Here is a 20,759-nt window from a genome sequence, read left to right on the forward strand (position 1 = left end):
TCTTTTTTGTTTTTATAAAACTGCAAGTCGCAGCTGCTCTAAACTTGTTAGCAAAATTTCTTGTGGTTGTTGTGCTTTAGGGTTTTGTTCTTTGTCCATCATAATTTTGCGGCCATATTGGATTTTGAGCAAAACTGATTGAATGGAAAAACTACTTCAATCATCATACATTCTTGTAATGCTTATGACCGATAATATTAAATCTAAATATAAATAAAGGTATCGTACATGTACTCCTTTCAGAAGATGTCAAAATACAAATCGTACTGTTCAATCTATATAGATGCTATATCATATTTACATCTCCTCCGTCTATTTTTTTATTCCTGTAATATGTCATATATACAGGTAACGCAACAAAATATACTACGCTCCACATTACATTCAAAAAATTAATCTGTTAATTTTAATGGAAAATGTGTTGTCTGAGTCATGCTAGAATGAATTCTTTTATTGCAACAAATTGTTTTGGTAAATGTAACACATATTCTATTAATTCAACATAAAGATTCTTTTAGACTAAGGGGGCATTATGCTGAATATGAAAAAATATTGTGTTGTAATAACAGAATATATCCTTGCATTACTCAGGCAACAGACTTTCTTTTAAAATTAACAGATTAATTTTTTGAGTGTATGTATGCAATGAGATCATCGAGTAAATAATAAAACATTTGAAGGTCAAAGCCATATCATTTATCATGCGAACAGCATTTACATATTTTATTTTCAGATGGGTGTATGTGCAACAATTCAATCAAACTATAACTTCCAGCCGTATGTTCTATAATATTTGAAAGTAAGAATGTTTAGATCTTGTCGTGGAGCAAAACACGGCTCCAACGGCCACAACGTCAGCCATTCCTCCTCGACTTGCGCTGCGAAAGCAGCCAAGGGAAAAAACAAAACTTCAGAGCTTGTGCCTTTCCGTGACATCTACATACCACCAGATTACTGGATTCCAAAAGTATATGAATCCCCATACAAAGCTGACTTTATTACGGGATTAAGAATGGGGTATCATCATCTATTCTACTTAACAAAGACACTCAAAATGTATACTGTAATTCTTCAACCTTTTCGCATGTTTGCAAGGTGTTTATTTAACCATATTCTAAGTTGAATCATAAAACCATACTTTTTGTGAAGCTCTGACACTGGCCAATCCAACCAATGTAGTTTTGTCTCCAAAATGAATTAAAAGCGTCCTGAAACTGCACAGAAGTTTTGTTTTCATGTGCGAAAAGGTTGCAGAATTAGGGCAGTTACACAGAGGAGAAAAAATGCAGCTATATGAAGATTTAAGTGTTAACTGTACGTGAATGGATCCATACGAACTCAGAACATGTCACTGAAATATACAGACGCTCAAATACATCTGATTTGGATTGTTTTGCTTTCTATATACTCTGACTATTCGGCACAGAGATTTAACTGACAAAACTTCATCACTAAATGTTTCGATGTTTACTGAAAACTGGTCACCTATGAAGTCGAGGGTAACCAAGCGATCTTCGATTCTGCTGCAGAAACAAGAGTTCATTTATTCGTGGGGTGGTTTTGTTGTTTGTTGTTTGAATTTCTCACCAGTGTAAAATTCGGGGAAACCAGTGCCTAATACAACGTATATCTGTTATGTTGGTGTTTAATTCCACTTACGACCAGGGGCTAGAGGTCTGTATTCATCGTGTTGAATAAAATCCCAACGTTTGATATTTGAACAGTTGCAATAAAAGTACAGTGCAACTGCGGTACAGTTATATATATATATATATATATATATATATATATATATATATATATATATATATATATATATATATATATATATATATATTGTTTTACATATACTGATCAAACTTATGCGCCTATAGAACATTCCTTGTACCCATGCACCGTTCCAGAATCATTGAAAACTGCACATGTTAAAATAAGTGCTTAAGTTGCTCCTAGCATGAATGGGTTCTAATTTATAATTCTCACTTTAGATAGGCCTACATTCTTTGATCCTAGAGGTTTGTGTTGAACTTTGTTCTGGACATTGCATGGCCTTGTGCACATGAACACAAACTGTCCAGCTATCTCTGCATGGAAACAGAACAACATGTGTAACTCCACAGATGCTGGTACAATAAACTATGACCACCCATATATGTGCACTACCAGTGGGTAGTTATTTGTTTATTACCTTGTGTTTTACGCCGTACTCAAGAGTATTTCGCTTATATACGACAGCGGCCAGCAGTATATGGGAGGAAACCGGGCAGAGCCCGGGGGAAACCACGACCATTGGCAGGTTACTAAAGGACATTCCCACGTACCTACCTTCGGGGTAAAGCACCATGCCTATTTCTATTGGTACACATGACTTAAACCATGCTTACAACACCATACCCGACAACACCTTATAGAAGTCGCACTGGAGGTAGCATTTGACTTTTTTTGTAAAGATTCAATTTATTTCCTTTTTTGATTGGTATTTTTTACGTGTTAACAAAAAGGAACCCGACAAACCTCCCGAAGCCGATTTCGAACAAGCCAAATATGGATTCGAACGCTGCGCCAAGTACAGTTATTCAGGTACATGTAAACGTTGAAACAGGTCTAGGCTTAATTTATAATTAAGGAGAGAACCAGTCGGCCTCCTTAGCTTCCCTCCCTAGGCCCTCCATATCATTATAACCAGGAAGCGATATAACTAGAAACATAGACTATTAAAACTTTGGCAATAGAGCTCTAAGACAAATCTCTTGAATATATATATACATTGTCTTGGATAATAAACATGGGATGGACATTAAAAGGTAAGATGTTTTTGAATGAAAACAAAAGTTAAACACGCTGCTTTAACTTCCAACTATGATCAGTAAGAGAACGAGTCAGTTTATATCGATTTGAAACCAATCCCTCATTTTATAGGCAAAAAAATCATACAGTATATCTATCTACATATATGTTTAGCCATTACGCCATACGCAGCTGTATATACAGATCATTGCCTAAAACTCTGACATGAGAGCAGGATACACTACTCAAAAAAAAAAAAACAATTTTCAACATGAACGAGAAGAAAATGTCCTACAGAAAATAAATACATGCATTATACAATCTAATATCCCATAAACACGAAACATACGTGTCACAATATTCCAGGGAGACAACTCTATTGGAAATCAAAATTTACCGATGTGTATAAGTTATTACCCTTGCATGTTACAGAAAAATTCACATCTCCGTCGCAAGAAATTTGGCATGTTCTTTCACGTTTGACGTGATATTATTGTACTGAAACGTGTACGGCCATTCCTTACCCCAGTATTTCCAATGACACACAGAAAGAACGAGCAGTAGTATACCTTGTGATTAAATCTGAGTTTTTCTCCGCTGATAACGTGTATTCTCACGAGATTTGACCGTTCATCGCGTGATCTAATATGGAGGACCCAGTGGACTCATTTGATCCTATTTAGGGTTAAAATATGTTGTATTATAACTTCAGAAGCTGATATATTGCATAGAAATGGGTGGAAAGGATTCAAAATTAGCATGTATAACTTACGAAGAGGCGACGAAGAGAGGTAAGTCTAAAAACTGCGATGTTAAGGAGTGGAATTAAAAGGTATTGCGAAATGAAGTCGGGCTGTCATTTCAGTAACTCTTCATTGCAAACTGTCACTGTCTAACAACTCTTCTGTTTGACAGTTCTATAATTCTAAGGACAGTACCTTCCTGGAACGAAATATATGTGGCTTTATCTCTGATGATAGCTATCGAAATGAGAATTAGATCCCGTGTAAGTGATCGCTCCACAAAACACTCTTGTATGGCCATTCTGTCAAGCGTCGTATTTACTCATCAACCGCACATTTTGACGTACATGTATCGAAATACATTGACAGCAGATGTAAAGTATGAAGAATGTGTTAGAAACAAATAGCAAAGACCCAGTAATGACTTTTGATTATGGGCTTATTCAGTTTTATCGGTATAAGTTTGTTGTTAATTTTCTCAGACCTTCTTTATGTCTGCACAATATGTATGTCATGCACAGCTACACATATTCTACAGTACAGTTAGCACAATTCTAGGGTTAGCCTTGTAATAGCCATGGATGACTATACGCTTGCAGGGGCTCGCATAGTCATGGATCAGTCCCCTTCAGTGATAAAGGGTGAATTGTAAAATTTTGGAAAACAGTCAGAGGAGAGGGGACTTATATAAATATGGGTGGATATTTACCTTTGGGATGACTGACATCTCAGGATTTTAACAGTCAGGTGCCCTACGACCCTAAGCCTTGTAATGGAGTGGCTGGATGGGTGTGATAGGTTGAAGGGTTTAACACCCAGTAGCCTTGTGTAACCCAATATTGCTGAACCTTGTTTCATAGCTGGACTCCCTCTGCAGAAGTCCTGCATTTTACACCAATCAACAGCAAGCGTAGGCCTGTGAGGTTGACCTGGATACTTCACAGCTGCGTATATAAGGCTTCAAATTTAATGGCGGCCATGACGGCCATTGCCACCGCTGCCCTGTGACATGACCGTAATGCCCCTGAAAATGGTGCCTAACCCACAGCCACTGTCTGGCCGCCGTAAAACAGGAATGGCCTACATGTCCTTGACAATAAAGGGATCGATTTTTTCATCACGTCTGTCTTATTTTGTATTTTGTTCTTGCACCATTTTCCTCTTGTGGTAAGTTGATCTTTCCAATAATTTACGTCAATGCCATACCAGCCTGGATCCGGAAACCATGCCCTCTTAAGTTAAACTGTGAGTGTGTACACATGAAGGTTTCCAATACTACCTTCCCTTTGTGGGAGCAATGTACGAATCATGCCATGGCTGGTTTCCTCTCTGGCTGTACAAGGAGAAGGTCTGCCAGCAGCCTCTGGATGGTCGTGGGCTCTGCCCGGTTCCCTCCCACAATAATGCTGGCCGCCGTTGTATAAGTGAAATATTCTCGAGACGGCTTAAAGCAACAATCAAACAAATAAATTAACTAAAAACGTGTTCATTCTCTGAAGTATTTAAAGTTTTTTGGGACCAGTTGCATCAAACGTTTTAATTATTACTTCACATGAATGTTTGGCAAATAAACCTACACTTGAAGACCTACATGTACCTTACCTTAACACGCCAAAGTTATAAAATATAAGATTCTATAGATAAACCTACACTTGAAGACATACATGTACCTTATCTTAAAGCGCCAAAGTTATAAACATAAGATTCTATAGATAAACCTACACTTGAAGACACACATGTACCTTAACTCAACACTCCAAAGTTATAAAACATAAGATTCTATAGATAAACCCATGCTTGAAGACATACATGTAACTTACCTTAACACTCCAAAGTTATAAAACATAAGAATCTGTAGATAAACCTACACTTGAAGACATACATGTAACTTACCTTAACACTCCAAAGTTATAAAACATAAGAATCTGTAGATAAACCTACACTTGAAGACATACATGTAACTTACCTTAACACTCCAAAGTTATAAAACATAAGAATCTGTAGATAAACCTACACTTGAAGACATACATGTACCTTACCTTAACACTCCAAAGTTATAAAACATAAGATCCTATGGATAAACCTACACTTGAAGACATACATGTACCTTACCTTAACACTCCAAAGTTATAAAATATAAGATTCTATAAATAAACCTACACTGCATTACTTTTAGATTGTGTTGATTAGGATCAAGTCATTTTTGATTTAAACTGAGTTGGTGAAAATTAATCATTGATTTCTAAACGGATGCAGATCTCACAAACAGAAGCATTTTATCTCCTTCACTGACACTGGAAAATATTTTATCTACCGTTAAAGCAAAAGTTTAAATTTTTTACATGTTGATATAAACTGTTGTTTCATTCCTTGTTCTTGCATGATTTGACAAGGTAGGAAATGTCTTCATTTTCCAATGTAATTAAGGTTTAAAAATGTTACCAAAGCTGAAATTTATATAGACATTCTAGTATGACTTTAAAGGAGAACCCCAGCATCTTTGGTTTCATACTAAATGTTCCCTTGACACAATATTTTTGCTATTTTCACATGTAAACTGCATTTAAAAAAATATTTTTTTAACTCGTTGCACTTTAAATACCCCATGAAAGTTGAACTGTCTGCCTATCTTATCAGCCACAGAGCCCTGCTTGGCTGACATCATGCCGTAAAGGCCTGCCGTGATTATTTATTGAAAAGCCCTGCAAAGCATTGACAAGTCCATGCATTAGGCCTACCCACTGTGTGTTTTTCCCGAAGTTATCGTGTGACTACCAGCTGCGACACATGGCAGTTGGGCCAGCTGATTGAGAGTTGCAGCGACGAGAACGGTCTGACGTTCCACACCAGTGAAAGTAACAATCAAGCTAATCTGTTATGGTTTAAAAAAGTATCACCGTCCAAAATAAATAAGGCTTGAATTATATTGAATGGAAACAGCAATAGGTACACGTAGAAATGCCAATTAAAATTTTGTCTGCGTTCCCATTATGGGCTTCAAGGTATGGCATGCTGGGATGTAGCCTATCACGTGCGCACAGTGGTCTGTACTTGAGGTTGGCTCCCCTTTATCCTCATGGCTGTTGTGGAGCAAAGGCTGGATGCTCCCTACAGTTCATGTCACAGCCTGCGGTTTCAAGCAAGCTAGTATTTAAACATCTTCTGCATTCCAGGAGGGAAAATCTGGACTTCTTTTCTTTTCCATTTGGCTTTTTTTTGTGGGGGGAGGTGGGGGGAGGAGATGTACACATCAACCTTTTATTTTAGGAAGCATGGCTGAATTAGCAAGTCTCATACGACTGTGATCGAGTCCTTTCATAATTAAAGAGTGTTTTTGATGTGATCTGGTCCATATTTTCTCAATCTGTGGCATTTTTAGTTCATGTATGCACTTTACAGTACACTGCGCTCAGTTACTGCAGTCGTAAAGCCACACTTGGGCATGAAAATCTTGAAATTAATTGCAAAAGTGTAGCGATTGTCTCAAGCACCCTGTGTTGTACACAGAGACGCCTCAGAAATGTACCGCTGTGAGGTCACAAGGTCAGCGGTGGCTGGATTGTAGTGGAGTTGATCTTCTGGCCGTTGGATCACTAAGTTCTACTGTTTTTGTTCCATGTCCCACGTTCAAAACGATCAGAATCAATTCAGGGAGCGTGAAAGCATCTATTTGCAGTTTGAAAGGCCAAACGCTGGGGTTCTGCTTTAATGTGATTCCTCAGCAGTGGATGCTCCCAGGCAAGGTGTCGTTGTGTCACTAAGTATCAAACGAGGGAGGACAAAAATTTTGCAAAGTGTAGCTGTTATTTTTGCCGCCAGTTTGAAAATACTCTGATATGAGCTTATGTAGATGTTTTGCCAATTACAGTACCGGTATAGAACATGTATATATGTACCAATTTTAGGACAGTATTTTTGAGCATGTCAAAAGAAGAGGTGTTACAAAGGCATGATAGCAGATGACAATTTTTTTCGGAAATATTTCTAAACATGCAGTCTTTATTGATTCAGACAACAGGCATCCTTTGTTGAGGAAATTAAAGAAATATAATCAACGGTATTACTGTGTATAGTACCTCAGTAAAGTTGATATGCAAACGAAATAAACTTCACTTACAAGTAGTTGAATGACAATGGGAATGTTGAATGAATGAGCTATTCATCTGCCTCCCAGTTGATGTCATCAGATACATTTTCAGAACTGCGTGGGTGTCTCAGGATACACATTTCTGTGGCATACTGCATGTTATCGGCTATTAAAATGTACGTACATACAGGTTAACTTTGTTACAACACTGATCCTCAAGGGAGGTGATTGACAACATAATATATGAGGCAGAATTGACGTGTTTAAACAAAATATACTGCATACTAATTGAACCAATTTGATTGTGGGCATGGGAACAGGTTCAGTAAAGTTATGATTGATGAGGTTCATGTTTTCACAAAATGTAGAATTTGTCACTCAGTTACAGAAGCTAAAATGTGACTATGCTTTAATAATCACGAACTGTTCTGACAAAGAATTACCTCTGCTTTGTCCATGGTTAATCAAGAAATGGTTTCTCAAATACATTTAGATAGGAAAGTGTGTCATTGTTTTTGAGACGCCCTATTCTGACAAATATATTAAGTGATATAGCAGAGATAGGGAAAATTGGAAAAGATATGGCCTGATTTCCAATTCTGTTTTTTTAATCTTTGGGTCTTATAAATGTTACCTGTACATCCACATTCACCCATACAATTTTGTACTGGATCATTGTTTTACAGATGCCCGCCCCCTGATAAGATCTTTTAACGCAGAAATTTGTAAAAGAAATGTGCAAGTACATATACATGTACATGTATTTGTGTACCTGTAGTAAAAAGTTAGTAGTAGTGATATGAGATAAGCCTGACCAGCACGCTTTGTTCACATTGACGGTTGCCATGGTAACCAAGACTATCTTTAATTTTTCTGCATTTTGTATTTTCACAAATGTACACAAGATGGTGGAAATTAGCCTATCAGAAATATATCCACGCAGAAGAGAACTTCTGTGAGTCTTCTCGTTTGATGTGTCGACAGAAAATAGAATCCTGTTTGCATTCCTAAAAATTTAATTAATTTAGAAATTTTAGAAAATTTTGAAATCGTTGGTTTTGAAATTTCCATAGTTATTATATCCTTGATTATTCCCATTATCAACTGATCATTTCATAATATTTAAACAGTTCTCTAGTGGTATGCAAAAGCTGAAGGCATAATTATGTCAGATTCTGCTCAGCAAAATTGAAAGAAAATAGACCCATGGTTCTGTTTGTTATAACAATTAAATAGACGAGTTACTCCCATTGAATGATACACACTTCGCTAAATGGCTGCTGCTGGGTTATGTACGTGTGCCATACTTTTGTATGTTCGCTGTATGAATTTACCATGTTCCATCAACTAAAAATAATTTCGCAAATCCATTTGATCCTACATGTATATTCTGCGTACATTTAGCCTAAGTATGCAATGTTGTGAACTTTGGATGTTGTTGTTTCACTGAAATGACAATCACAACGAAAGAGGTATGCTCATGTATTATTCCTGGTGCTGTGGTGGCAAACTGACGGCGGGTTAGGCAAATTGCTTTTTGATTTAATAACTCATGGCAACTGCGGAGATTCCCCTAAACTATAGAGACAGGCGACACCTGGTGGCCAGGCCAGCCTCCGCTTAACTTGAGCTGATGGAGCACCTTGTTACCTGTGAATAATAATAATGTGGTCACAAATAATGTAAATTTATTTAATCGACACATGCACTTTTGAACAGCATCTGAACTTTGTACAAACTGCCATTTTTAAATCATGTGACTGTATTGCTGCATGTGTGGTGAACTACGCTGCTCTTCCCAAAATGATCGGATTTCCTTTTTTTTAAGTGATTGACACTGCTCTCTTGTGTTGTCTGAGATGGTCGTCAGCTGCAGACCTCTGGCCATAAACCCCCAAAATCTCACAGTTCACCATTAACTTGTAAAACGTTGGTGGTTTACTGCATGCAATGTGGTTTCCTTCACTGACACAAGTATGGTGTATGGCATTTAATAACAGTAAAAAAAAAGTAATAAACTGGACCCAAGCAGGGTGTATATAAACAGTAAACAGTATAGCTAACCATTTGTTCTTGTGTTTCAGTGACGGAGGCAGAGTTCAAGCGGTTGAAAGAGGCTTTCAAGCGAGCGTCCACTCTGAATGGCTTGATGACAGAGAACCAGTTTGTGAGGGAGGTGTTGTGGGATGGAGTACCTGCCAAGCTAGCACAGGTGTGAATGATCTTGTTACATGGAAGTATAGTGTTTTAGGGGGGACAAAATGCCGTGCATATAATGCTGACAGGGAGGGACAAACATTATATAGGAACAACTTCATGTACAAACGTACAGGGTATGTATTGTTAACAGGAGGGACAAACTTGGTGCATGTAGTGTTGACAGGATGGACAAACTTGGTGCACGTATTGTTGACAGGAGGGACAAACTTGGTACTTTGTGCATGTGTTGTTGACAGGAGGGACAAACTTTGTGCAAGTAGTGTTGACAGGAGGAACAAACATGATACATGTAATGTTGACAAGAAGGGCAAACTTTGTGCATGTACTGTTGACAGGAGGGACAGACATACATGAGCATATAGTGTTGAAAGGAGGCGCAATCTTTGTACATGTAGTGTTGAAATGAGACGCAGTCTTTATGCATGTAATGTTGACAAGAGGGACAGAGGGACAAACGTGGGGCATGTAATGTTGACAGGAGGGAAAAACTTTGTGCACGTAGTGTTGGCAGGAGGGACAAACTTTGTGCAAGTGGTGTTGACAGGAGGGACAAACATTGTGCATGTAGTGTTGATAGGAGGGACAAACATTGTGCATGTACTGTTGATAGGAGGGACAAACTTGAAATGTTGACAAGAAAACTTTGTGCATGTAGTGTTGACAGGGGGACAAACTTTGTATATGTAGTGTTGACAGAAGGGACAAACTTTGCACATGAGGTGTTGACAGGAGGGACAAACTTGGTGCATGTAGTGTTGACAGGAGGGACAAACTTTGTACATGAAGTGTTGACAGAAGGGGAGAGAACATTTGTACATGTATGTACAGTGTTGACCGGAGACATAATGTTGTGCTATTTGATAAAAATTGTGTTAAATTAATACATAAATGCATTATTCATCAGTAAATTTCTGTTGGAATTACGTATATCGAATGCTGTAGTGTACTATATGATGTGCACTACACAGTAGTGACAGTTTTAATGTCAGGTTTTAAGTGAGTTTGATTCAAAGAAGAATTACCACTGTATACACTAAAAATATTTTAGATTTATATATATATATATATATATATATATATATATATATATATATATATTATTTATGATTTGTGTTTATTTGTTGAGCGTTTTTTATGACCCTGACATTGCAATAATCTGCATTATAATACAGCCATTTAGTTTCACTAACATTTTACATGACCTAGAATGGGCTATGCTGTCCCAGACAACAAAAAAGCTATCCCAGACAGCAAAAGTGCTATCCCAGACAGCAAAAGTGCTGGCTTTCTGTGACTATCTGGCCCTTGACCAACAAGGCTGCATGCTTATATCCAGGCCAGCCTGCTTTTTATGGCTTGTAGTCAGGAGGTTTGTCATGTACGTGTACCTGGTGGTGTGGTTGTTCACTCCAGATAGCAGAGTTGGTAGAGCGTTTGCTTGGGTGGGGGTGGGGGGGTAGGGGGGCGTAGATCCAGGGTCAATACTGGGTCGGGTCACACTTAACACCTTAAGAAAGGAGGAAGTTGTAACTTCCTCGCTTGGTGTTTAGCCTGAAGGGGATAGTGCACCGACTGGTTGACCCGTATCAGAGTGATGGCTCGGGCCATCTTACTTGCCTTCGGTAAATCATCTCAGTGAAGCAGCACTAGATAAAAGAGCGGTGGAAATCCGTCCTGCAACAAGGAGGCACATTACATGCACATAAGGAGGACTTCTTCGTCTTATGACTGAAAAATTGTTACATAAGACGTTAACTTGCATGACTTCTGAACTGTAGCTGTAAACAACAGTCATGAATTAATACATGAACATGAATGACTATTAAAATACTGTCACTGTTTATCAGATGTTAGGTTGCAATATGATTTGATTCTTACGCCTGTATTGCATGTAAAGGATACATGAAAAGGCACATGTATTACATAACAAAGAATATTGTTTTATGACATGAAAAAAGATGTGCAAAATAAAATGAGAAATTTCATCTTTGAGGCAGATCTTATTTTTCCTAATAATTCCCCTATAGTCTCCCAACAAAGTTGTCATGACAGCTATATTAAAACTAGTTTAAATCCATTTTATACAACAGATGAGGTTTGTTCTAGTTTTATTTGTTAGGCCACATCATGTACTATGTATTAAGAAGTAAAAACCATACATTGGATGTAACTTTTAATATCCTGACCATGCCACATTGATTTCCTATCTTGTGACACCACGATAACATGCTGAACTGATAATATACTCTCTTCTTCACTTTGACCACAGCTAATCTACCAGGCGTTTGGTGGCAGTCAGAAGGGGTTGACATTCAAAGACCTGTTGTGTGGAATGGTGGTGCTCACACAAGGCAGGCTGGAGGAGAAGATCAAGTGTAAGTGGCTTGTGCTAGCTGTCCCCGTACTTGTCACACAGATAGGCCTATTGATTAAGTATCAGGAGTCAACTCATCCACAAGGCTCAGGTGCCTAATTAGGGATTCTGTACCTGGGTGGCTTTCTGCACACCTGTACATGTGCATTACCTGCCCTTATATACCTGGCCATCAAGGCAGGCATTGGGAACTTAATAGGTGCTTTATTTCACCAAGATGATGCGTTCATGGGTACCCTTAACAGACGTTTTACAGTAAATCACCTACATGTATAAATTTCAGGGAATTTGGTCAGCCTTCTGTTACAGGTTTTTCTTCAAGTAATCACTCACCTGTACCTCAGTTCATAGAGCAAGGCAATCACCTGATCTGTGAGAAATGGCATGAAATTTAACTTGATTTTAATACTCTTCATGGTGGTCTTGGGAATAAAATATCCCCATGAGACATTGGCAGTCCAGCCAAGAAGTTTCAAGATGGTTTTGTTCTCAAAGATGTAATAAAGATAAGCTGATCAACATCTCGGAAGTGTATAACCAGTAATATAGAGATGTGGACTACTCTAGTATGGGAAATGTGTTCTACCATCTTAAGACTCCAGAAAGGCAGTTTTTTTTTTTTAATGATGGCTCTGAGATTAATTTTATATACTTGAATGGCTGGCTAACTTCATTTCTCATGTTTATCACCCAGTTGTTTACCCCTCAAGTGGATCAACCAGTTTTGCATTCTCATTCCCCCAGTTTATCATCAGTTTTCTGTTGTAACATTTCTCAAGTGTATCATCCAGTTGTCCATTGTAACATTTCTCATGTTTGTTATCCAGTTGTCCCTCTACCCATTTTTTTAAAGCTAAAAGTCATCCATTCATCAGTTTATTCTCAGATTCAACACATTATTGTCATTTGATACAACTACATGTAATTGTTAAAAACATAAAAAGTCGGGAGAGCTGGTTTTTAAGTATGCCTTAAGATACGCTGGACATGCATAATGACAAGTATCTTTCAGTATTTTTTGTTATTGCATTATTTTGTTGTATAATTTAAAAGACACATATTCCATTGAAAGTAAGTCTCAGATATCCCTGTCAATATAGTAGTCAAGTACGACGTTAAACACCAAGCACTCACTAACTGTTACATGTAGTAGTCAAGCACGACGTTAAACCCCAAGCACTCACTCACTGTTACATATAGTAGTCAAGCACAACATTAAACCCCAAGCACTCACCCACTGTTACATGTACATGTAGTAGTTAAGTACGACGTTAAACCCCAAGCACTCACTCAGTTACATGTAGTAGTCAAGTACGACGCTAAACCCCATGCACTCACTCACTGTTACATGTAGTAGTCAAGCACGACGTTAAACCCCAAGCACTCACTCACTGTTACATGCAGTAGTCAAGTGCGACGTTAAACCTCAAGCAACCCCAAGCGATGTTAAACCCCCAAGCACTCACTCATTGTTACATGTAGTAGTCAAGTACGACGTTAAACCCCAAGCAACCCCAAGCAACATTAAACCCCAAGCAACCCCAAGCGACGTTAAAGCCCCAAGCGACGTTAAACCCCAAGCACTCACTGTTACATGTAGTAGTCAAGCATGACGTTAAACCCCAAGCACTCATACACTGTTACATGTAGTATTTACTTGAATGTATTTACTTCTGCATTTGCAATACTGTAGACATTTGATTTTACACTTGTGTACATGTACGCATCATCATGTAAACTGTGATGCATATTAGGAGCCAAATTAGTGGTTACTACCATTAAGTACAGTAGGCCGACATCTGTCATATGGCCGGATTACCCCACAGCCATGACAGCTTGGGCTTGGCTTGCACAGCAGTCCTGGCTGTCTGGTCAGTATTGACCCATTTAGTGATCAAGCTAGCTGAAAGTTTGACCATGACTCAGGTCCTGTATGCTGCCTTCATGCAGCAACTGGTGTGCAGTGAAAGTCAAAATTCTGTAGTGTACAATGCTTATTCTGTGTACATGTATACATGTAGACTTTGCAGATCTATCCTAATAGAGGGCCTGAGTATAAATATGCAGTTACATGTACATGTAATCCTGGAAATGCAAAGCTGCAGGACAAAGACATTGTCTTGCTACCAGTTGTAATTTTACATAGGCCAACTGCTTGGTAGAGAACAAAACTACCATGTACATGTACCTGTAAACTACATTGAACGTCTTCCTTTCCGGCCGTAAGTGGGAAGGTCTGTCAGCAACCTGCAGATAGTTGTGGGTTTCCTCCGCGCTTCGCCCGATTTCCTCCCACCATAATACTGACTGCCCTCGTATAAGTGAAATATTCTTGAGTATGGTGTAAAACACCAATCAAATAAATAAATAAATAAATACATTCAACATTTTTTCAAAAAATGTACATGTACATGTAGCTAGAAAATTTGCCAGTTCTATGGTATGTGTCCGGCCCAAGTGAAAAATTGTTTCCAGGCTTGAAAAGTATTGTGAACTGAAATATGTATTAGTGCATACAGAAATATGTATTAATGCATACTGAAATATGTATTAATGCATACAGAAATATGTATGAGTGCATTCAGAAATATGTATGAGTGCATTCAGAAATATGTATGAGTGCATACAGTTAGGAGGAGAGATGTACATGTACTGTTACCAACTACCTGTCGGATAGTTTGTCTTGTCCCAAGCAGGATCTTGATTAGATTCATATTTTAACATGTACCTGTTGAAAAGTAATTTGTGATAAATTTAAAACAAAGTTTGTGAGATACATGAATGCAGCATTCACTTGAACAGAGAACAGAGTACTTTTGAACTTGACAGCAACAGGGGATTTTCTGGTTTATTAGATTAAATGTTTATGACCAAAATCCATCCATACATTTGCACATATACACGTATAGCCAAAATCACATGCATGTACGTGAACTCTGCAAAAGAGTCAAAAGTGTTATCTCTCTTGGTTTTTATTATCAAATATAATAAAGCTGTTTTCAGTTTTGATGAATTGATAGATTATGTGCACAAGTTCTTGTCTTCTGCATAGTGGATGAGTTGCATGTAATATGCCTATAGCTGTCAGTATGGTGACCAGCTTGCCTGTACAATTATGTACATTTACATGTAATATGCCTGTAACTTTCAGTATGGTGACCAGCTCGCCTGTACACTTATGTACGTGTAATATGCCTGTAGCTGTCAGTATGGTGACCAGCTCGCCTGTACACTTATGTACGTGTAATATGCCTGTAGCTGTCAGTATGGTGACCAGCTCGCCTGTACACATATGTACGTGTAATATGCCTGTAGCTGTCAGTATGGTGACCAGCTCGCCTGTACACTTATTTACATGTAATATGCCTGTAACTGTCAGTATGGTGACCAGCTCGCCTGTACACTTATGTACGTGTAATATGCCTGTAGCTGTCAGTATGGTGACCAGCTCGCCTGTACAGTTGTGTACATGTACATGTAATGTGCCTGTAGCTGTCAGTATGGTGACCAGCTAGCCTGTATAATTATTTACATGTAAATATTCTCACATATTTGTCCCATAATTTGACCCTGACACTCTTATAATACAGTGATTTCCATATCCTTACATTTTATACAGTTATAAACACGTAGAGATAAGTTCATATCAGTGTTCAGTGATAAGTTTGTCCATGAAAATCCAAGAGGACTGGATTAGTAGCTTTTACATGTGCCAAAAATGTCTGAGGACTGCTTTGAGAGGGCAAAAGAGAGGATCAGAAACATTTTGCAATTTGACTGAAATATGCATGTACATGTAGGAATATGGAAAAATGAATAAATATTACGCTGTAGTAGAGAAAAGGAACATGAAGAACGTTATTACTGAACGTACAATTGATTTATTTGGGTTGTTTTGAAAAACTTGTTTACATGTACGTTTGCATTTCGCCCTTGGAAGCCCCACTTTGTATTGTTTACTACCCTCAGCAGGCAATATGAACCTACAGTACATAATGTATACAGGTACTTGTATTTGGTACCTGAATGGAGAGTATCCTACCTATGTACTACATACAGGGTACATTGAGTAGGGAATTGTCTGGCTGTCAGGCAGTGATATATGACTTGTACATGTGTTATTGTTATATTGACAGGTATACATGTAGTACAGGCTTTATACATGTATCAGTGACCTACAGGTCAAGAGCTGAATATTACATGCACATTTACGCATAGAACCCAGCTCATTAGTATGGTCAAACTGAACATGTATGTAAGCCTCTTTACTTCATCAGCTTATATAGCTGGAGAGATGCTTTTGGAAGACCCACCCTGATAACAAAATTGGTTCCGGTTGATGATTTATAGAATTTATTTCATTGGGATTAGCTACTGTTTGATGCTGTGCCAATTTCTGACTGTATTATGGTTGTGTTGGGCTGGTGTGACATGTGAGATGTAACAGGACTGTATGTCTGTGTACATATTACTTTATGTCTCAATCATCATGTACACTTCATGTACCAGACATAAAAATTACGGATGAAATGATCTGGAGTAAGGTGTAAAACGCCACAATCAGGATCACAATCACAATCAAAAATAAATAAAATGAATCAGTTCAGCCATGCACACAAACACATAGACACATTAAATGTATGAATCTCTCCTCATTCACATGATGCTGATGTAAAAATCATCTCCTTTGTATTATTCATTATTTATTTATTTATTTATTTGATTGGTGTTTTACACCGTACTCAAGAATATTTCACTTATACGACGACGGCCAGCATTATGGTGGGAGGAAACCGGGCAGAGCGCAGGGGAAACCCACATTATTCATTATTATTCATTATCATTATGTGAAACTGATAAATATTTTCTCCAATGACATCAGACAGATGTCAAAATGTTTGGTCATACACTCATTCGTCATGTGTAGCTCGGGTAATATTGCAAAATCGCATTTAACGTTCACAGTTTGTTAAAACACTTTAATGATTGTTTTCTTGATGCCTCATCTCGTACTGTTGGCTGAGACTTCCCCTGTACTTTATACAGTACTTTCCTAAACCCAAATGAATTGATCAGCATATGTGTCCAGCTTAATCCATGTGGGTGTATTAACCTGCCTTTTGTCATGTCACTGCATGGACATGAACACAGACACGGGTTTGGTCATGTAGCTACAAGGACATGGACACGTACAGGGACATGAACACAGACACGGGTTCGGTCATGTAGGTACACGGACATTGACACGAATGCAGACATGAACACGGACACGGGTTTGGTCATGTAGCTGCAGGGACATGGACACAGACATGGGCATCGATTTGGTCATGTAACTTCACGGACATGGACGTGGACACGGATTTGGTCATGTAGCTACACAGATGTGGACACTGCATGGACATGGACATGGATTTGGTCATGTTACTTCACGGACATGGACATGGACACAGATTTGGTCACGTAGCTACACAGACTCGGACATGGACACGGATTTGGTCATGTAGGTACACGGACACAGACATGGACACAGACTCTAACATGGACACAGATCTGGTCATGTAGCTACATGGACATGGGCTCGGACATGGACAGGGGCACGGACATGGACACAGACATGGACACCTAGCTTCACGGACACGGGCATAGATTTGGTCATGTAGCTTCATGGACACGGACTTGGTTATGTAGCTTCATGGACACGTACATAGACACAGACTCCAACATGGACACAGATCTGGTCATGTAGCTACTCGGACATGGACATGGGCTCGCACATGGACAGGGGCACGGGCACGGACATGGACACAGACATGGACACCTAGCTTCACGGACACGGGCATAGATTTGGTCATGTAGCTTCATGGACATGGACTTGTTCATGTAGCTTCATGGACCTGGACACAGAAATGGACACGGACATAGACATGTATAAGGTGACATTTACTTTGCCATGGTTTAAAGAATCAGGCAAGTATGAAGTACAAGGACATGTAATCTCTTAAATCAGATTAACATTCACAGTGTATTCAGTACTATAAACTGTAAAATGGCCCAGGCAGTGATCTGGAAGTCAGCAAGCAGGCAGCATTTTGAATAAACATTTTAGAGAAGTCATTATTTTCAAAAAATATATGTTCTTAAGTGTAACTCATGTGTACTGCAGGGGTGTGCATTTGGTATCTTATACTGATTCTAAGATCAAACAAATTCTGGGATGACATGTGTATCATGTCTGCAAATTTGACAGTATATGTCGGGCTTTTTTACCTTAATCATGTAGTAAGGACTTTCCCTATCGTAAAAGTACATGCAATGTGAAGGGAGCAAAGGTAACCTGGAAGTTTGAAGAGAGGTTCTGAAAGAAACATTATGTCAGTGGCCGTAAATTTCAGGCCTGGGTTTTGTGATAACCCAGCAGTAATAGCCCCTAGAGACATTGAAAACGTTATATTTGCGTCAAGCAACACATGCAATCATAAAGAAATATGGAAAAATGAACAAGCTCTCTCCATTCTTGACATGTTTAGTGATGATAGCCTTATAAATTATTTTGTTGTAAAGATGTGGTTTTTATGATATTTGTGGAACAAATTGAATAAGATCCATATCTTAAATTCACAAATGCTGTGGGATATTTCATAAATATTTTACTGGTTAATTGGATGTTTCAGGGAGGGATGATTTCTAGCCTGATCTGCATAATTGCAGCAGTATTAACTATGATTGTGTCAGCGCATACAGAACACAATATTCTGCAAGTCGCAATCTCTGTACACAGCATGGGATTTACTGGAATCTTTCTAATTCACTGACATCTCTGTAAAGCTCAGCAGGCAGCATTTGTGAATAAAACAACACATTAAATCATGTGATTGGACCTGCATCAAACCAAAATGAAAGCTATTGAAAACGTGTTTTCCAGATATCTGATTCTTGTTATCCAGTACTCTTGATGCCTGTTGTTTTGTTTTGATTTTTAAGAATTACATCTGACATGCAGACCTAGGTTTGTTAGAGCCAGTGCATGTATAGTTCAAGCAGTACTGCCTGTTTTTTGTTATCCTGAGTTGAAACCCAGGTATTGCTGATTTGTTGTGTACACTAGCCCATGAGAGAAAGCTCACTTTCACTTGATAGCTCTACCTGTAGTTTACAGTATGATTTTTCTAAACCTGTAAGCCTCATGATCTGCACATATGTCTTTAGAGTTGAGATGACTTAGTGCTCAGCATTCTTCAAAGCCTGGACCTGGACAATGATTGATGGGCACCACAAACTTAAGAGCTCTTCTGCTGCACAGTCTATGCACATGCATGTGTTCCTTCCTCTGTTGTCCTTATTTCTGACTGGATTCATGAATTGTTGAATTGGCGCCTACTCGTATTTCTCAGTAGACATGGTAGTGACAGGATAGGTTTGTTCCAGACAGTCCACACACATCCAAACCATATCCACACACATCCAAACCAGTCATCCACATCCAACCCAGCATTCCACACACATCCAAACCAGTAGTCTACTCACATCCAAACCAGTAGTCCACATGCAAACCAGCAGTCCACACACATCCAAACCAAGTCCACACATATCCAAACCAGCAGTCCACATCTAAACCAGTAGTTCACTCAACCAAACCAACAGTCCACAGCTAAACCAGTAGTCCAAATCTAAACCAACAGTCCACAAATATCCTTATCAGCAGTCCAGATAAAAACCAACAGTCCACTCCCCAGGCAACAACCTGAAGCCAAACAAACAGCCCAGACCCAAGCCAACAGACCAACAATCCACATCCAAGGCAACAGCTCACACCCAAGGCAAAAGTCCAAACCCAAGCCAACAGTCCACACCCAAGCCAAAAGTCCACATCCAAACCAAAAGTCCACAGTCAAGCCAACAGTCCACAACCAAGCCAAAAGTCCACATCCAAACCAACACTCCATAGTCAAGCCAACAGTCCACAGTCAAGCCAACAGTCCACAGTCAAGCCAACAGTCCACAACCAAGCCAAAAGTCTACATCCCAACCAAAAGTCTACATCCAAACCAACACTCCATAGTCAAGCCAACAGTCCACTCACAACCCAACAGTCCACATCTAAAGCGTAAGTTCACATCCAAACCAAAAGTCCACATCTAAACCAACAGTCCACAGTCAAGCCAACAGTCCACACACTCAAGCCAACAGTCCACATCCAAAACAACACTTCACATCCATAGCTGCATTCCACATCCAAAACAGCAGTCCACATAATATACATGTATGTATTTTCTGGCATGTGCATGTAAATTTGTTTGTTTTATTAAAATGATGGATGAGAGAGAAACGGGTCAAAGTGACATGAATGTTCTACTTGTACTGACAAGTACAGTGCGTGTCTCGCATATATGACATATCTGCTGTGCATGCATGTAATACATGTATCTTCTGAACTCCTTCAAAAGACAATAAATGGGGGGATATTCTGATGAAATACACATGTATGTATATGTGTCTTGGTCAGATCCAGTACATGTATGATTTTCTCTGATTACATCGGAGGAAGGGG

At 38.8% G+C, this 20,759-nt stretch overlaps 1 protein-coding gene across 1 annotated transcript in view; it reads left to right on the plus strand.

Moving 5' to 3' along the window:
• Positions 1 to 3,430: 3,430 nt before the first annotated feature.
• LOC135477090 (ubiquitin carboxyl-terminal hydrolase 32-like) overlaps positions 3,431 to 20,759 on the plus strand; it is a 55,376-nt gene continuing 38,047 nt past the window's right edge. Inside the window, exons 1-3 of the mRNA XM_064757244.1 lie at positions 3,431 to 3,578; positions 9,702 to 9,829; positions 12,107 to 12,212. Coding sequence (XP_064613314.1) covers positions 3,521 to 3,578; positions 9,702 to 9,829; positions 12,107 to 12,212 — 292 coding nt within the window. The 5' untranslated portion in view covers positions 3,431 to 3,520. The remainder of the gene's footprint in view (positions 3,579 to 9,701; positions 9,830 to 12,106; positions 12,213 to 20,759) is intronic.

This window comes from Liolophura sinensis, chromosome 10 (genome assembly GCF_032854445.1).
Source record: "Liolophura sinensis isolate JHLJ2023 chromosome 10, CUHK_Ljap_v2, whole genome shotgun sequence".
NCBI classification, from domain to species: Eukaryota; Metazoa; Mollusca; class Polyplacophora; order Chitonida; family Chitonidae; genus Liolophura; species Liolophura sinensis.